This window comes from Xenopus laevis, chromosome 1S (assembly GCF_017654675.1).
Source record: "Xenopus laevis strain J_2021 chromosome 1S, Xenopus_laevis_v10.1, whole genome shotgun sequence".
NCBI classification, from domain to species: Eukaryota; Metazoa; Chordata; class Amphibia; order Anura; family Pipidae; genus Xenopus; species Xenopus laevis.
The window spans coordinates 133,613,822-133,631,367 of NC_054372.1; the positions used below are offsets into that span (position 1 = coordinate 133,613,822).

The 17,546-nt window shown below is 40.0% G+C and overlaps 1 protein-coding gene across 4 annotated transcripts in view; it reads right to left on the reverse strand.

Annotated features, from left to right (window-relative positions):
• Positions 1-1,075: 1,075 nt before the first annotated feature.
• Positions 1,076-17,546, reverse strand: part of mtmr3.S (myotubularin related protein 3 homeolog S) — a 50,496-nt gene continuing 34,025 nt past the window's right edge. For 3 of the 4 annotated variants that reach the window (XM_018238208.2, XM_018238199.2, XM_018238216.2), the window contains 9 exons: positions 17,151-17,346; positions 15,891-16,076; positions 15,463-15,633; positions 15,165-15,310; positions 13,295-14,717; positions 7,873-7,983; positions 5,598-5,686; positions 5,466-5,492; positions 2,951-3,206 (listed from right to left, as the gene is read on the reverse strand). In XM_018238208.2, coding sequence (XP_018093697.1) covers positions 3,050-3,206; positions 5,466-5,492; positions 5,598-5,686; positions 7,873-7,983; positions 13,295-14,717; positions 15,165-15,310; positions 15,463-15,633; positions 15,891-16,076; positions 17,151-17,346 — 2,506 coding nt within the window. In that variant the 3' untranslated portion in view covers positions 2,951-3,049. 4 annotated transcript variants of the gene reach the window in all.

The following is a 17,546-nucleotide window of genomic DNA, read 5'->3' on the forward strand; positions in this document are numbered from 1 at the left end:
CATTCACTAACCCTGCACCCCTATTTCCCACCAGCAGTCTTTTTTGACACAGCCAAATGTGAGTTAAGTGCACTAAAGCAGGGGGAGGGGGGAATAAATATTTGTACAAAAATAATTGAAAAGAAAGTGCAAAAAAAAAAAAACCCAACATTTTCCCCAGTAATACCCTCGATTGTTTCACGGTTCAGTCTTGGCAATAACTAAATTGTCCACATTTTTTTTCTTATTGAAATGCTGCCAGTTTACCCAGATTTGGTGGTTCATTACGCTCAAATTGTTTATACCCCGAAGGATACACAAAGCCAATTCTTAAATATTCTCCTTGAGATAAACCGATGACCCCTCTTATATCCCAGTGGAAGGAAAGCAAAAACAGTTCTTGCCACATTTAACTGGAACCTTTGCTTCACAATATGCTAAACAGTTTGATATCACCCATGGAGCAGGAATTGCAACTGCATGATCCAGTAGTAACCATGTTGTTACAGTTATTGGACTGCTCATATGTTGACACTGCTGGTATTCTTTCATCAGTGGAGATGCTCATATAATCCATTATGGATGAATTTTAAGATGTATGTAAACTGGTTATGAAAGGGGATAAGAAAGGAAAAGGCCCGGAATAATTTTATCTGTTTGCATTTAAGGAGAAGGAAAAGTCTTTTTGCATTTGGGGGTGCCAAATGTTAGGCACCCCCAAGTGATTGTATTGACTTACCGGAAACCTTGGGCCGGTGCTCCTATCATCAGAAAACTGCACCGGCCCGGGTTTATACCAGAGAGCATCACGGAGCGATCCTCTTCCGACTTCTTCTTTATTCAAATTTCCCGGGGCAGATGCGTGCGCAGTAAAACAAAATAGCCAACTTTTTAGTTAAAGTTCAGCTTTTTGTTCTACTGCACATGCGCAGCAGTGCGGAGAGAGAAGAAGCCGGAAGAGGATCGATCTGTGTTGCTCACTGGAAGAACCGCGGGCCGGTGCAGTTTTCTGCTGATAGGAGCACTGGCCCGGGGTTTCAGGTAAGTAAATAAAATCATTTTGGGGTGCCTAACATTTGGTGCAAGAACACTTTCCTTCTCCTTTAAGGACATGTCAACCCAAAAAATAATGTTTTACAAGAAAACATAATTCTAAGCAGCTTTGCATTCATTCATTACAAATTTTCTATGGTTTGCATTTGTATTCCTATTAAAAGCAGTGTTTGGCCCAGTCTTTTCTCTACCCTGGTGGCTCTGCCTTTTGAAACAATGTAACACAAAACAACGGACTTACAGACCTGTCTTGCAGGAGCAGATTGCCTTTTGCAGCATTGTATAAGTAACAACCAGGAGTTAAGCAAATGCTGCTTTCAACGGCAATGACATTTACAAGTAACTTTTAAAGCACTAACAATGTTTAATAAATTCATATTGCAAAGTTGCTTAGAATTGTGTTTTCTTTTATTAGGCAACCCATTTTTTTTGGGTTGACCTGTCCTTTAACATTTACTCTACTAATGAGACAACACATGAAACATTGGAGTTTTGAAAACAAGTCAAGAACCAATGTTAGTATCAAACACCTTACCTATAAAGCAACATGTAAGGTGAATAAAAAAAATTAAATTAGAATACATTTTTGGGTTTTAATACTTTCAATGTTTCAAATGCAACCTTCTTAGTAGAGATTTTCTTGTAAACCACTTATAATCTGTATTCTGAGAGTCCTGTATCTAGCTGATGGAGGGTTAATTTGTAAGCATTGAGATTCATTCTGAACATGCTACTCTTTTTGTTCTGAATGTTTTCTGCTTTATATATCAGGAGTGTAGTTAGCCCTTATCTATTATATTTGCCAGTGCAAAAACTAGTGGCAAAAGAATGCAGGTCAAGGTGGTACCTGGTCACTGTAAAATTGCAACAGCTTCTACGAAAGGGAAGATACAAATCAGGCACATGGCAAAATAAATCTCCTGTGTGAGAATTGCTATACCTTGTAAATAACAGTAACAGCAAACAATGGAATTCTCAAAGTAATTAAAATTATGTACTGCTGCCCCACACTAGTAATACATATGCATTTGCATCAGAGACTCTACTATAGTTCATAGGAATCGTGCTAAATGGCACAGACTACACAGCAGATAACAGAGAAGCTCTGTAGAATACAATGGTGTTTTAAAGAGCATATCTGTTATCTGCTATGTAGTCTGTGACTTTTCTTTTTTTCCAACTTGAATGGCAGCCCCCAGGGCTACACAGCAGCAGATATATGTAGTAGTGTTTCTGAAGCAAACACAACTTTAACCAGTATAGGGCAACAGTACATTATATTTCCACTACTTTAAACACATTGATTTTTTTGGTGTGAATGTTCTTTGCAGCACCACACAGCACATTGAAAAAGAATGCACACTATCTGCTTTCTAGAATTGACTTTGCTTTTCAGAATGAGCATTATCTTATTCAGGAGTCTAACATTAATTCTCGTTAATTCACTGCCATCTTATATCCCACATTTCCAATACTTCTCACTGACTGAAATGTACAGCGTGCATACAAACAGGTTCATAACACCCTGTGCACAACAGAATTCTTTTAAATGTTGTAGGGGCCAACTCTCACTATGAGTGGATAATCTGAATCAGAAGGGGATGTGAGAATATGTGTCAATATATTCAGATCATGCCAAAGTACTGCAGATAATGAGGTCTATATGTGGCTAAAAAGGCAGACCCACAACTGTGTGCAGACAAACAAGGGCACACTCTGAGGCCCACTAGTGGCAGGAGGAGAAAAGAGCAATGTGCCCACCTCAAAGCCACTATTTAGTCCTTCAAGGAATTAGAAAACCAGAACTACTGCTAAATAGCCAGCATTGAAAACACAAATTCAAAGGTCCCCTTCCAAACGCAGTCTTGATAAACAGCAGGATCTTGGAAATAAAGTGTGTATAGTGGAGAAAGGTACATAGTAGAGAAAGCAATAAGATTTAATTCTCCAACAACAGATTCCTCAGGACCATCCACTGGGTATCAAGGCTCGGCTCTCTGCCTTTATGGAAGTTTGCCTAGTTTGACGTTGCTGCAATAGGATTTTCCAGTTCCCAGGTGGGGTGCAGGTCGGTGTAACATAACTTGCAAACTCGGCTTGGCTCAAACAGCTGTTGGCTTGGAACTGGTGCCTTCTGGTTACAACAGCTAGAGCAGAAAACATTCCCACAGTTCCTTTGACCAAAAAGCAAGAGAAAGAGAAAATTAGCTCATATAATGTTATATACTAATGATGTTGTCACCAGCTACACAACACGGAACCTGAAGCCCTTGTTAAAGGGATTCTGTCATGATTTGTATGATGTTTTTATTTCTAAATTACACTTACACTGCAAATAATTCCTTCTACAATATAAACATTTCATTCCTGAACCAGCAAGTATATATTTTTTTTTTTAAGTAGTATAGGTGTGTACGCACCATCTCAGGTCATTTGCCTGGTCATGTGCTTTAAGAAAGAGCCAGCACTTTAGGATGCAACTGCTTCCTGGCAGGCTGTTGTTTCTCCTACTCAATGTAATTGAATGTGTTGCAGTGGGACCTGGATTTTACTATTGAGTGTTGTTCTTAGATCTACCAGGCAGCTGCTAGCTTGTGTTAGGATCTGGTTACCTTCCCATTGTTTAGTTGTTAGGCTGCTGGGGGAGGGATGATATAGTAAAAAGTGACTGAAGTTCATCAGAGCACAAGTGATTGGAGGCAGCTGAGAAACTGAGAAACTGACAATATCTCTAGCACCATATCAGATTTCAAAATTAATTTTCCCATGACAGTATCCCTTTAAGGTACAACCCATGAAAACAAACATTATGCAAGAACTTTTATAGGACCAAGAGGAAACTGCATGACTGCACATACTGTAGAACAGCCTTTACTTTGTAAGAAAGAAAGAAAAAAAAATTGTATGTTTGTTTTTATGGGGTAAACCATACAACATTTGAAGCTAAGTGACACTAGTGCATTGCTTTTTTTGCAGCAAATAAAAGCCACATTGTATGTAGGCTAAAAAGGGGAACAGAACCACAATTCTGTACATGCTGGAAGGGGTATGATAGACTAACTACTGCTCATGACATACATGCAGAAAGGAGGCAGTGTGCATGCACCAAAGTATGTGAAAATTGTCAGTAAGATACAATGTTTATTGCTTTTTACAGTTCTACACCAACAATCTATATCTGAAATCCTAAGGGGAACTGATGCTAACATATGATTTGACTTCTTGTAGCATTCAGCAAGTGCACACACTCTCCCAAACACAGTGTGACCTGAAAGGGGAGTGAAGCAGCAATGCTACACAGATGGGCTGATGCCTCAAAGTAAAACTTCCTGCTGGGAAAAAAAAGCATGAAGCATTACACTGCTGTCTTAGAAATGCATGAACATTCCCACTTCTACTGAAAAGCATTCCCCCCCTGCCTAAGTCATCATCAGAATAGCATTTATGCACCGTTTCGGATCACTTAAGGTTGAATATTTCAGGAGAATAGACCTCATGTCTGCTTTCATTCCATGTCCTTATTGTATATGGAACAAAGGGGAACTGGGAGGTCTGCCAGCTGTAACTGCCTAATAAAGTATTGCTGCACTCTGCCCTACTGAACTTCTGTGAAGATATTGGCATATAAAATATAGGCTCTAAATACATGCATATAAAAGAGTTCTGGGTAGCACCCATGCAGCCAAGTAGTTTGTCCTCAGCCTTGTAAACATGCTTTATAGAAATCGCATACCTCATATTTTAAAATTGTCCAATAACTAAGCGGGCATTAAGTTTTATATACTTCAATGGAATAAGGCAAAGTCTTTATATTTCTTCAAATGATAGAAAATCAAGGTACAGTGATCTTTAACAGGTTATCATTTCATGACACCAACTGTCCTGCAGAACATTCTCTAAAGGTTTCGATAAGTCTCTTAACCAACAAGTACTGAGCAGCATGTGTTCGGGGAACACTGGGATTTGTAGCTATGAAAAATCATTCTCAGAAATGCGAATGTAAAGCTCAAAATTTAGGTTAGATAGAGGAAAATGAGGCTTACTTTAAAAGATACAAAAGTACAGCAACTCTTAGCAGCCATACATTTGCTTTTATTATTGTAATCTTCACAACTGTGTGGATGCTACCGGATGACAGACTTTTCACAGGACTACAAGAGAAGGAGTATCAGGCTCTTTAAACAAACCTGTAAGATACCAGAACATGTGCAGCTAAACCTGAGCTGTTACTTTCATGCCCATCTAAAAACAGTAACTACGGTATTATTTTGCCTTTATATGCTGCAGTTTATAGACTCATGATGTGCTCTTTCAACACTGAAAACATTTGTGCTTGCATATAATGTTATCTTGTGTGCATGTGGGGGGTGGGGAGTAAGAAGACACTGTTAGTTTTGGTGATTGCAAGCGGACAAACTGACCGACCGACTCACCAGGTTTCAGATATGGCTTCCGTATTCCTGCAACAAGTGAAACATGACTAAGAAGGGGAGGGGAATGACAATAAGCTTGTAGCATATTAGGCTGCAGGATAAGAAGAACAATCCGTGCAAAACACTCCTTACCTACAATGATGCTTCCTGCTTGCCAGCCAGAATTTGCTGTCACAGTTATAACAGTTGTGTGCTACATGATCTGGCACCCACCTCGTCACCTGTAACAAAGATGTTAGTCTGATACAGAATATGTATGAATTGTACTAGATTCTGGGTTCATGGGAAGTGGGAGAGTTAAAGAGTTCATAATTACATGACCAGTGCAGAGATACTCCCCATTGCATAATGGATTCATGCAACCAAAACAGCCACAACAAAGGCTAAAGGAGGGAGTTGTATACTGGCATATATCTAATTAGCGATCTTGCAAGGACCAAACATGGAGTAGCTTCAGTATAAATATCTGCCCTGTTCAGCACATGAAATACCAAACACCATAGCTGTTTAATGATTATAACAAGAGGCAAATAGTATGTTTAGCACAAGTCCTATTCATTTCACTCATATTGCCCCTTTAACAGGTATTTTTGCTCAACTGGACTTTACTTAATAAGGTGCAAAATAGAGGCTAGATCAGGGGTCAGCAAACTTTACTATCAAAAGAGCCATTTTGCCCCCTCTTCCACTTAAGAAAAATAGTCTGGAGCCGCAAAACGTAAAAGTTTATAATCTGTTTTATAAGTTTTAACCTTTTTTCAATTTTAACTGTTACAACAACAGAATACAACAAACAGAAGTGCAGTGTGTATGTGTAGGCCTACTTTGAAATAAATTAAACACTACATAGCCCTATTAAATACTAGTGTTATCATCTGCTTAATGTAAATTCTGTTTCTGAAGTTCAATGCTGATCTTCCCTCTATTGTCTTGAGTTTGTGACCGCGGTAAGGACCATGATGAATCATCTTGCTGCGTCTCAGTCTTGCCTGTCTCTCCTGGGACGTTTATACAGCCCTCGCACCTGCTGGCGGCTTCCTGAGTGTGCGACTGCGGTAAGCTAACCATTAACTTACCCCGTTCACACACTCAAGCAGCCGCCAGCAGGTGCGAGGGCTGTAAAGCCGACCTGAAAAAGCTGCAAGACCGAGCCGAAGCAAGCAGGATGAAGAACCGCACGAGGCTCCAGAGCCTCAGGTTGCATACACCTGGGCTAGATGAACATTTATACGTAATAGAACTAACTAAACTAACTTTGTTTCTTCTTCAAATTTCGTTTGCCAGATACTATGCACATTGGGTTTATAAAGTTTCTGGTGTGAGTAAATTGCTAATTTGCACCTGCACTGTTAAGTCCACACAAGTTTGAGACATACTGGAATTCTGTAAAAAGAGCTGAGTTGTGGGTAAAAAGTTATTTGAGTGAGTTTTTGCACCCTGTGCACTGTGTTCATAGATGAGCCGTACTATCCTAAATGATCTGCTTTTATAATAATATAAAAGAAATGCCTCTCCTTGTGGGGCTCACTTGCAAATTCAAGCAACCATTTCCTACAGTTTCTGCTTATTACTATACAGGTATGGAACCTATTAACCAGAATATCCAGAGACCTGGGTTTTTCTGGATAACAGATCTTTCTGTAAGTTGGGTCTACATACCTTACGTCTACTATAAAATCATGTAAACATTAAGGGGCACATTTATTAGGGGTCGAATTTCGAAGTTAAAAAAACTTCGAAATTCAACCATCGAATTGGCCAAATTTGATAGTCAAACTTTTCTTTTTGAATTTTTTTTGGCTGTTTTCGGTCAAATTAAAATCGTTCGATCATAGAAATCGTTCGAATTAAACTATTCGAACGATTTAATCTATCGAACAAATTTCAAAGAAAATACTTCGAAATTCTACGTTTTTTAATTCGAAAATTCACTTCGATCCTTAGTAAATGTGCCACCTAAATAAACCCAATACGCTGGGTATACTTCCAATAATGATTAATTATATCTTAGTTGGGATCAAGTACAAGGTACTGTTTTATTGTTACAGAGAAAAAGGAAATCATTTTAAAAATTTGTATTATTTAGCTAAAATTAGGTCTTTGGGAGACCACCTTTCTGTAATTTGGAACTTTCTAGATAACTGGTATCCTGATAACGGACCCCATACCTGTACTAATAGCTATATACACTCATTGGAAGTGTAGTTCTAAACAACTTTTTCTTAAAATGTTAATTTTAAAAAAAAATTCCAGTTGTTTGTTTTCATGTCTGTACCACTTGGTACAGTTTCATTTGCAACTTGTAAATTGACAGATGAATACATGATCTAACCTTTATATACCACCATACAATTTTCTGCCCCAAATCCTAATGGCACTGCTGTGTGAGTAAGACCAGCAGACCTACCTCTGTATCCCGTTTGTCCACTTGTTCCCAGCTAGTCTCAGATAAGGGTTCTGTGCTGCAGCCCGACAAACAGCTGGGATCTCTGTTGCCTTCAGTATCTGGGATCGAGTTCTAGGGGTTTCAAATTATAAAGGTTGAGTTAAAAAAAAAAATTTAAACAGTATGTCTTAAGACTTGCAAGGATGGACAATGATGTGTAATGTAGAACAAGACTCATTATGGTTATTAACATTTGCTATATTGTAACAGTTATACAAGTATTATTAAAAAAAAAAACACTAAACAGAAGAAGTAGCAGCTTTACATAAAGCCTTCACTGCAGTGTTTTATTCATCTAAATTCTGAGCTCTTCAATCTAATTTTTTTTGCAGCTGCAAACACACTCATGTGCGGAGCCACAGATTTTAGCAGTTGTAACTGCATACATATGGCACAGTCTGCCATATGTATGCAGATTTGGAACAAGAGATCCAAAATGCTTACCTCTGTGGTGGTTGTGAGCAAATTGCCACTTTGGAGGCTCGAGTTAGAGCACTAGAGCAACAAATTGCAACACTGCGGTCAATTGACAATCTTGAAAGGAGTCTCTTGCTCACTGAGCAGGACCTAGCGGAGTCAGATAGTTTGGGGGGGGGGGGACAGAACAGCAGCAGGATGTTGAGGCAGCTAGCTGGGTGACAGACAATCTAAGGTGGGCAAATGGAAAATGGAGGCTGATCCGGAGCTTATACATCGCAACAAAATTTGCCAGATTGTGTGATGATGATGATGGGAGTATGAACTCTGGATTGGCAATTCTAGATGGGGCTGATCTCTCCAACAGCCGGGAGACCATTTTCTCTAGTAGTGGTGGGGAGGAGAGTAGAGTCAGGCCTAAGCAGATTGTGGTTGTAGGGGACTCAAGTATTAGTCCGGATCGCTACAACCGAACAGTTTGCCGTCTACCTGGTGCCAAGGTTTGGCATGTGGTTGATCGGATAGACAAATTATTGGGTGGGGCTGGGCATGACCCAGCTGTCTTAGTGCATATCGGTACTAATGACAAAATAAATGGTAGATGGAAGACCTTAAAGAGTGATTTCAGGGATCTAGGCTCTAATATCAAGGAAAGGTCTTCCAATGTCATCTTTTCTGAAATTTTGCCCGTGCCATGTGCAAATTTAGGAAAACAGCGGGCGTTTAGGGAGCTAAATGCGTGGCTCAAGTCTTGGTGTAGGAAGGAAGGGTTTGGGTTCCTAGAGCACTGGGCTGATTTTTCCTTGGGGTACAACCTATACAGTCAGGTTTGCACCTCAATGGAAGGGGGTCCACGGTGCTAGGGGAAAGGATGGCTGAGGGAAGGAAAGGGAAGAGGTTGGAGGAGTGTTTAAACTAGGCAAGGGGGGGTGGGTGGGTGAGATAAAGAATTATGGGGAAGCTAGGGTAGACAGGGCAGTGGGATTAGTAAGGGGTCTTGGGGGAGGAGTGAGGGGGGCATACAATTTACCAGCTAAGGAGGTCCCTCTGTTACAAGGAAAACAGAATAATACTAATTTAACATATAATTCTCCACTAAGTAAAGCAAATTTCAAAAGTAAAAGTAGTAACCTCCGCTGTATGCTGGCAAATGCACGGAGTTTGTCAGGTAAAATGGGAGACCTAGAATTAATTGCATGCTCTAAAAATTATGATATAATTGGTATCACTGAGACCTGGTGAGATGAAACGTGACTGGACTGTGTCCCTCCTAAAAAGGGTGTAACCATTTAAATTCAGAGGGATACAAAAGGGTGGAGGAGTGTGTTTGTATGTAAAGCCTGAATTAAAGCCATGCACTAAAGAAATAACAATAGCTGGCACTGCTGAGGGTGTAGAATCCCTTTGGGTAGAGATTTTGACTGGGCAGAAGGTTACAAAAAGAATCATTGGTGTATGCTATAAACCACCTTGTATAAGTGTCGAGTATGAAGCCCAGCTACTCTTGCAGATACAAGCGGCTTCACAGCTGGGTCAAGATGTTGCTATGGGTGACTTCAATTATCCAGACATTGACTGGGGTAATGGGGTTGCCAAGACAGAAAAAGCTAGTAGGTTTGTAAATATGCTGAATGACAACTTTTTATGCCAACTCGTTCAAGAACCTACTAAGAATAACTCACTTTTGGACCTTGTAATAACTAATAATACTGAACTCATCTCTAGCATTTGTGTGGGTGAGCATTTAGGGAATAGTGATCATAACATGGTCTCCTTTGAGATTCTGTTGCAGAAGCAATTCTATAAGGGAGTAACGAAAACACTAAATTTCAGACGTGCAAACTTTGACAGTATAAGGGCATCTCTGCAACATATTAAGTGGGAAATGCTTTTCACAGGGTTAAACAAAGAACAAAAATGGCAAGTCTTTAAAATGCTGCTTTATAAATATACTTGTCAGTATATTCCACTTGTAAGCAAGGAACGTCGTTGCAAAGCAAAACCTTTTTGGTTCAATAGAAGTGTTGGTGTTGAGGTGGGTAAGAAAAGACGTGCTTTTAAAGCTTTCAAGTTAGCTGGGATAGCTGAATCATTTATAAGGTACAAGGAGGGCAATAAATCATGCAAAGAAGCTAGAAGGCAAGCTAAAATTGATATGGAAAAGGATATTACAGCAAGCAGTTAAAAAAATCCAAAATTATTTTTTAAATATGTTAATAGTAAAAAAATGAAGCAGGAAGGGGTGGGACCCTTACTATCAGAGGGGGGTCAGCTGGTTGATGAAAACAAAATTAAAGCTCAGATTCTGAACTCATCTGTCTACACAAATGAGGAACCAGTTAATGATGGTTTCCTTCTTAATAGTCCCAATTCTAGTAATATAACTAATGATGCATGGTTCACACATGAGGAAATTCAAAAGAGACTAGAACATGTTAAGATTAACAAAGGTCTGGGGCCAGATGGTATTCATCCCAGGGTACTTAGCGAGCTTAGCTCTGTGATTGCCAAACCTCTTTACTTAATTTTTCAGGATTCATTGAGATCTGGGATAGTGCAGAGAGACTGGTGAATTGCTAATGTGGTGCCTCTATTCAAAAAAGGATCCCGTTCTCAGCCTCAAAACTATAGGCCAGTTAGTCTGACAGTAGTAGGAAAGCTTTTTGAAGGGTTAATAAAGGATAAGATACTGGACTTCATAACAAATCACAATACTATGAGTTTGTGCCAGCATGGTTTTATGCGTAATAGATCTTGCCAGACTAACTGAATTTCTTTTTATGAGAAGGTAAGCAGGGACCTTGATTCTGGGATGGCCGTGGATGTAATTTACTTAGATTTTGCTAAAGCATTTGATACAGTGCCACACAAAAGGTTACTGGTTAAATTAAGGAATGTTGGCCTGGAACATAGTATTTGTACCTGGATAGAGAACTGGCTAAAAGATAGACTACAAAGAGTGGTGGTAAATGGAACATTTTCTAATTGGACCAGTGTTGTTAGTGGAGTACCGCAGGGCTCTGTACTAGGTCCCTTGCTTTTCAACTTGTTTATTAATGACCTGGAGGTGGGCATTGAATGTACTGTTTCTATTTTTGCAGATGATACTAAATTGTGCAGAACTATAGGTTCCATGCAGGATGCTTTCACTTTGCAGAGTTGGAAAACTGGGCAGCAAACTGGAAAATGAGGTTCAATGTAGATAAATGCAAGGTTATGCACTTTGGCAAAAATAATATAAATGCAAGTTATAAACTAAATGGCAGTGTGTTGGGAGTTTCCTTAAACGAGAAGGATCTAGGGGTTTTTGTAGATAACACGTTTTCTAATTCTGGGCAGTGTCATTCTGTGGCTACTAAAGCAAATAAAGTTCTGTCTTGCATAAAAAAAGGGCATAAACTCAAGGGATGAAAATATAACTTTGCCTCTTTATAGGTCCCTGGTGAGGCCTCACTTGAAGTATGCAGTGCAGTTTTGGGATCCACTCTAGAGGGATATAAATGAGCTGGAGAGAGTGTAGAGACGTGCAACTAAATTGGTTAGAGGGATGGAAGACTTAAATTATGAGGGTAGACTGTCAAGGTTGGGGTTGTTTTCTCTGGAAAAAAGGCGCTTGCGAGGGGACATGATTACACTTTACAATTACATTATAGACAGGGACCTTTTTACCCATAAAGAGGATCAACGTACCAGAGGCCACCCCTTGAGACTAGAAGAAAAGAACTTTTATTTGAAGAAACGTAGGTGGTTCTTCACAGTCAGGACAGTGAGGTTGTGGAATGCACTGCCGGGTGATGTTGTGATGGCTGATTCAGTTAATGCCTTTAAAGGAACAGTTCAGTGTTAAAATAAAAACTGGGTAAATAGATAGGCTGTGCAAAATAAAAAATGTTTATAATATAGTTAGTTAGGCAAAAATGTAATGTATAAAGGCTGGAGTGACTGAAAGTGTAACATAATAGCCAGAACACTACTTCCTGCTTTTTAGTTCTATAACTCTGAGTTAGTCAGCGACTTTAAGGGGGGGCCACATGGGCCATAACTGTTCAGTGAGTTTGCAACTGATCCTCAGCATTCAGCTCAGATTCAAAAGCAACCCATGTGCCCCCCCTCAAGTCACTGATTGGTTACTGCCTGGTAACCAATCAGTGGAAACCAAGAGCAGGAAGTAGGGTTCTGGCTATTATGTTACACATTCAGTCACTCCAGCCTTTATACATTACAGTTTTGGCTAACTAACTATATTAGAAAAATTTTTTATTTTGCACAGACTATTTACCCAGTTTTTATTTTTACACTGAACACTTCCTTTAACAATGGCTTGGATGATTTTTTTGGATAGACAGAGTATCAAAGGCTATTGTGATAATAAACTCTATAGTTAGTATAGGTATGGGTATATATAATTTATGAGAAAGTAGGGAGGGGTGTGTGTATGGATGCTGGGTTTTCATTTGGAGGGGTTGAAGTTGATAGACTGTCTTTTTTCAACCCAATTTAACTATGTGGCAGCTGGGAGTAGTAAGTCGATACTTCTGCATATAAATAATCATTTACATTACAAAAATATTTCACATCAATCATTTTCTGCTTTGCTTTCTAAAGATTCTACTGCCATCATCAGTGCATATTTTAAAAGGGTACTGTGACAGCTGCTATTAAATCAAATTAAAGGGCAGCAGTCACAGTGATAAATATATCCACCAAGGCTTGACACTTTTAGTTAGGTGGAAAACAGGAGCAACTAGTTGTGTCATAATAAAATCATTAGGTTGAGAAGCATGCATCACTTGGAAACGTCTCTAGTTTATCCAACTAATTCCAGATTGATTTATAACCACCAAACAGCAGCATTTTTAAATAATATACTCACACACCATTTTATTCACATGACAATTAAAAGAAAAGAAAACAAAAAAAAAAAAAAAAATGGTTTAATTACAATATAAGCCATATGTACACTCACCACTTCATCTGTAAATTCACCATTGAAACGCAAGGGGCTGTTGGGAAAGAAGTTTTCTAACCGGCACCGTAGCTCCTGGACCTGTTTCTTTAAGGTTTCAACCTCCTGCTGATGACCACACTCCATCTGTCTTAGCCTTTGCTGTATGGGGTCCACATAGAGAGGCATGCCATCATCATCTAGGTGGTTACGAGCTTGCTGTTCTGGAGGACTTCCAATCCTATTTCTCCCTCCACTATGCAGTGGGCACTTGTGCGGAGTATTCCGTAGGTGAGGGGTGTTTGTGCTAGAGTTCTGTCGTGAGAGTCCTGGCTTGCCCCTTCGGATGTCCCCATTAAGGCAAGACCCATCAAGAGAGGGACAATAAATTTGGTCCCTGTTACAATGAATTAGTACTTTGCATTCAGAGTTGTGGAAGGCACATTGAGAAAGCATGGGAGGCATACATGTCATATCACTTTGCAGCTTCATTCCCCGTATACCCATCATAACGAGGCCCTCATTGGATGAATTTTCTGGCTTTTGTGCCAGTTCATTTGCTGCAGTCACATGGTCCAGCCTGCAAGGCCAAGAGACTACAGGGCCTTCAGTTAAGGTATCCGTTGAATCCTCCAAAACTACACATGAAGAGGTAAGGGCTGATGGAAGAGGACTAGGACTGTTCTGGACTTCTTCCTCAATTTCTACACCATTGTGATTCTTGTGCTCTTGGCTTGCACATTCCTCAAATTCAACTCCATTTTGTTCTATACCCCCTTCTGATTTAAAGTTAAGCTTCTCTGTCACTTGGCTTGCATCTTCTTCAAATTTAATTCCATTTTGTTTTGTATTCCCTTCTAATTTAAAGGCAAGCTGCTCGGGCACTTGGCTTGTGCCTTCATCATCACAAAATTCCTGAGGTGAACCACCATCCACTTCTGCATCCTCAGTATTGTAGATTTTCCCATTTGAGAACTTATCACATTCTCCTCCTGGCTTGGGGTTGGCACACTCCCGATCTCGGTCTGGCATCCCCTCATTACTTTGAGCATGGGGTGTGTTACTGGTCAGTTCTAGACCTTCCTCCCCTTTCGCAGAATCTTCTAAATAATTTGCTTGTTCTATTTCCAGACATGCTTCCGGGCCCTTTCCCTGTTTCCCACCAAGCTCCTCAACAATTCCCTCTTCCTTGGTGGCCTCTTGCAGGATGTTCTCCATTTGCCCTTCACCCACACCAGCTGCCATGGACAGATGAGCTCCCAGTGGTTGTCTATCGCCTTCATACCCTTCCTCCCCCGGGTTCCCCAAACCATTAAGCTCTAAAGAACGCCGATGGTCCTGCCACTTATCATTAAGACTGGGATCGCTGCTCCTCCTGTTCATGCAGGGCACCATGATGTCACAAGCAGAAGGGAGATCATCATATGACCGGGTCTTTGACAGCCTTCAGAGGAAAAGAAAGAAAACTAGTATCATGCAGCCTACATTATTCGAATATACACAATGAAATGGCTGATGTTACAGTTTTCTACCAAAATTCACAAATATCGTGTGCTTACCACATACAGCCTACATTATTCTATTAAACACACTAACCTAAAATAATGTAACATTACTACTAGGGATGTACTGAATCAACTATTTTGGATTAGGCTGTAACCCTGGATCCTTTGTGAAAGCCAAATACTAATTAGAACAGAAAGCGAATTTAATGGCAGAGAAAATGATAAAAATATGTAAAAATTGACTCTCTAAAAGATGGCCCTCCCAAAATTTGAATCTTTCTGGATAACTGGTTTCTGGGAAACAGATCCCATACCTGTATTAGCATACGTTATTTGGGTCCTAAATCACTGCACTAAGCAAACTCAAAATTTAAAAGGCAACAGACCTGCATATTGGTGGTTCCTCTGTTGCAGACCCAGAAGCAGGGTATGGTGTGCAGGACTCCACACTAGGAGTGGAAGGGGAGGAGCCTGGTAGATAAACCGCACTCCACAGCATCAAATTCCGCACGTGGCATACAGGATACAGCACCTGAAATTTAAAAGCATACACTAAGAATATAGGGTTTTAGAATATTTGTAATGGCTTTAATATCCCTGAGAATAAAAGTAGTAGTAGATGAGAGAACTGTGTACGCAGGCCTGTATACTGTGGGGGGGGGGGGAGTAGAAAAGGACACTCACAGTTTCAGACTGAGTAGAGTATAACAAGTTCTTGAAAGAACGGTTCCCTGCACGCAGTAAGGACCAGACTGAACATGTACGCTCCTGGATGTGCTTTTCACTTCGCTCCTTGCCGTTGTTACACAGGAATGTCCCAAACAAACAGGAATAGGTATGCTGCACCAGCTTAACCTACATATAGAAAAATTACAATCAATTCTTCTCTTGGTCACTAATGCATTCCAATAAATAAGCAAGTACATGCCTAGTCATTTACTTGTATACATAATTTAACACTAATGGTGTTGTTGAGTCAATGGGGCATGCCTTAGAAACTACTCATAGATGAGGCAGGCAATCTGCATAATTTAACAGTTATCTATATATATTCACTGCTAATACAGAATGCACTTCTGAACATTAGCCTTCAACTTCCCATTTAAACTTACCAGAAAAGCTTCGTTAAATTCAAATGAACATGGAAACTGCCTCTGCAGTTGGTGCACACAGTCCAACCACTGCAGAAAGACAGGACAGCGCTCATTCAGGTCTTCAGAATTCTCACCATGTCCACAGCGGTCTGCAAATTTGTGTCCAAAGTCCAACCACTCTGTCTCCACCAGGACTTGGAAACCCTGTAAAGAAGAGAGAGGAATGAGTGAGTGTTATATCCATCCTGCCATTGGGTGTTACAGGTGCTAAATTCAGACTAAAAAAAAAACAGAGATCAACTGTTTTTGTAAACAGAGATCAACTGAGAAAAAAAAAAAAAAAAAAAAAGATAACTGTCATTTGAAACCACACTGGCATGGCAGATATTCAAATAATTGAGCAAATAAGACCAGAAATTTCTAGGACATCCATGTTATCTGATGGCAATCACTGAAGTTAAAATAGAAGAATTTATACACTGTGGCTCAGTGTGTGCTGCGTGGTCCAGGTGCATTTGCCCCAAACCTGTAGCTTGGCAGAAAGACTCCAACACACTTGGGTGCAAAACTCCAGTATTCCATATCCATCACTCAAAAGTGGTTTGCAATTTATCCTTTTTAGCTACTTCTAGTGATGGATATGGAATACTGGAGTGTGCACCCAAGTGTGTTGGATTCTTTCTGCCAAGCATACGGGTTTGGGACTCACAGTAATCCGTGCAATAACCTAAAACTACCATTACATATTGTGATATGCAAAACCTGGTTATTCCTCTGAACTGGCACCTCTTCTATACCTATAATTCTGAGCTATGAGACTAGCCTGCCTTGGGTTAGAGATCTTTCTACAGGGAGGTTATTTCAATAAATTAATTCAACAGATTTCAAACACATGTAACATGGCCATTGTAACAAGGAACACTTGTTTGTTCCTGGTTTTCTGTTTATTGGAGTAGGATTAGAATACAAATGAGGCTGGACACACACAATTACACAGTCCTCTTGGGTAGTGCTGTCCAACTGGCAGCCCGTGGGGCCAAGAATCAATACAATACAGCAGACAGATGACAGCCACAATTTTGTCCCTGTTACTTTTAGACTCTGCAGTCTGAACTGCTATGTCATGCCAACGGCCCTCTTGCTATTACACATGCAACACATATTACCACAAATGCAATACAATATATAAGAATATTTCTGAAACACAAATTACATTAATATTTACATGAATGGAGTACTGTCCAATTAAAGTACTTTGTGCAACATCAGAACGTGTACCTCTATAGTTCTATAATAAGGGTCCAGCAGCAGTTTGGAAAGTGCCACAATTTGTGGGGTCCGATCCCAGCCATCAGAGCAGTGCACAAGAACAGGTCTTTGATCTTTGTCCAGCGTAGGCACCACCAAAAGGGATGACTTGAGCAGCATAGAGAGGTGCTGCAACCATTTGGTACCTTCCAATGCAGAAAGCCAGCTGGAAAAAAAAGTTGTAAGAGAGAACAAACAATTTATAAAGAAAATTCCATTCTGCAGTTTTCAGTTTAATACTACATTTATAACGCATCCCTCTGTACTTTTAGGGTTAGTTCACACGGGGAGATTGTCGCCTGGCGACTAATCGGCTCTGCTTCTTGGCGACAATCTCCCCGAACTACCTCCTTGTGTCTTCCCATC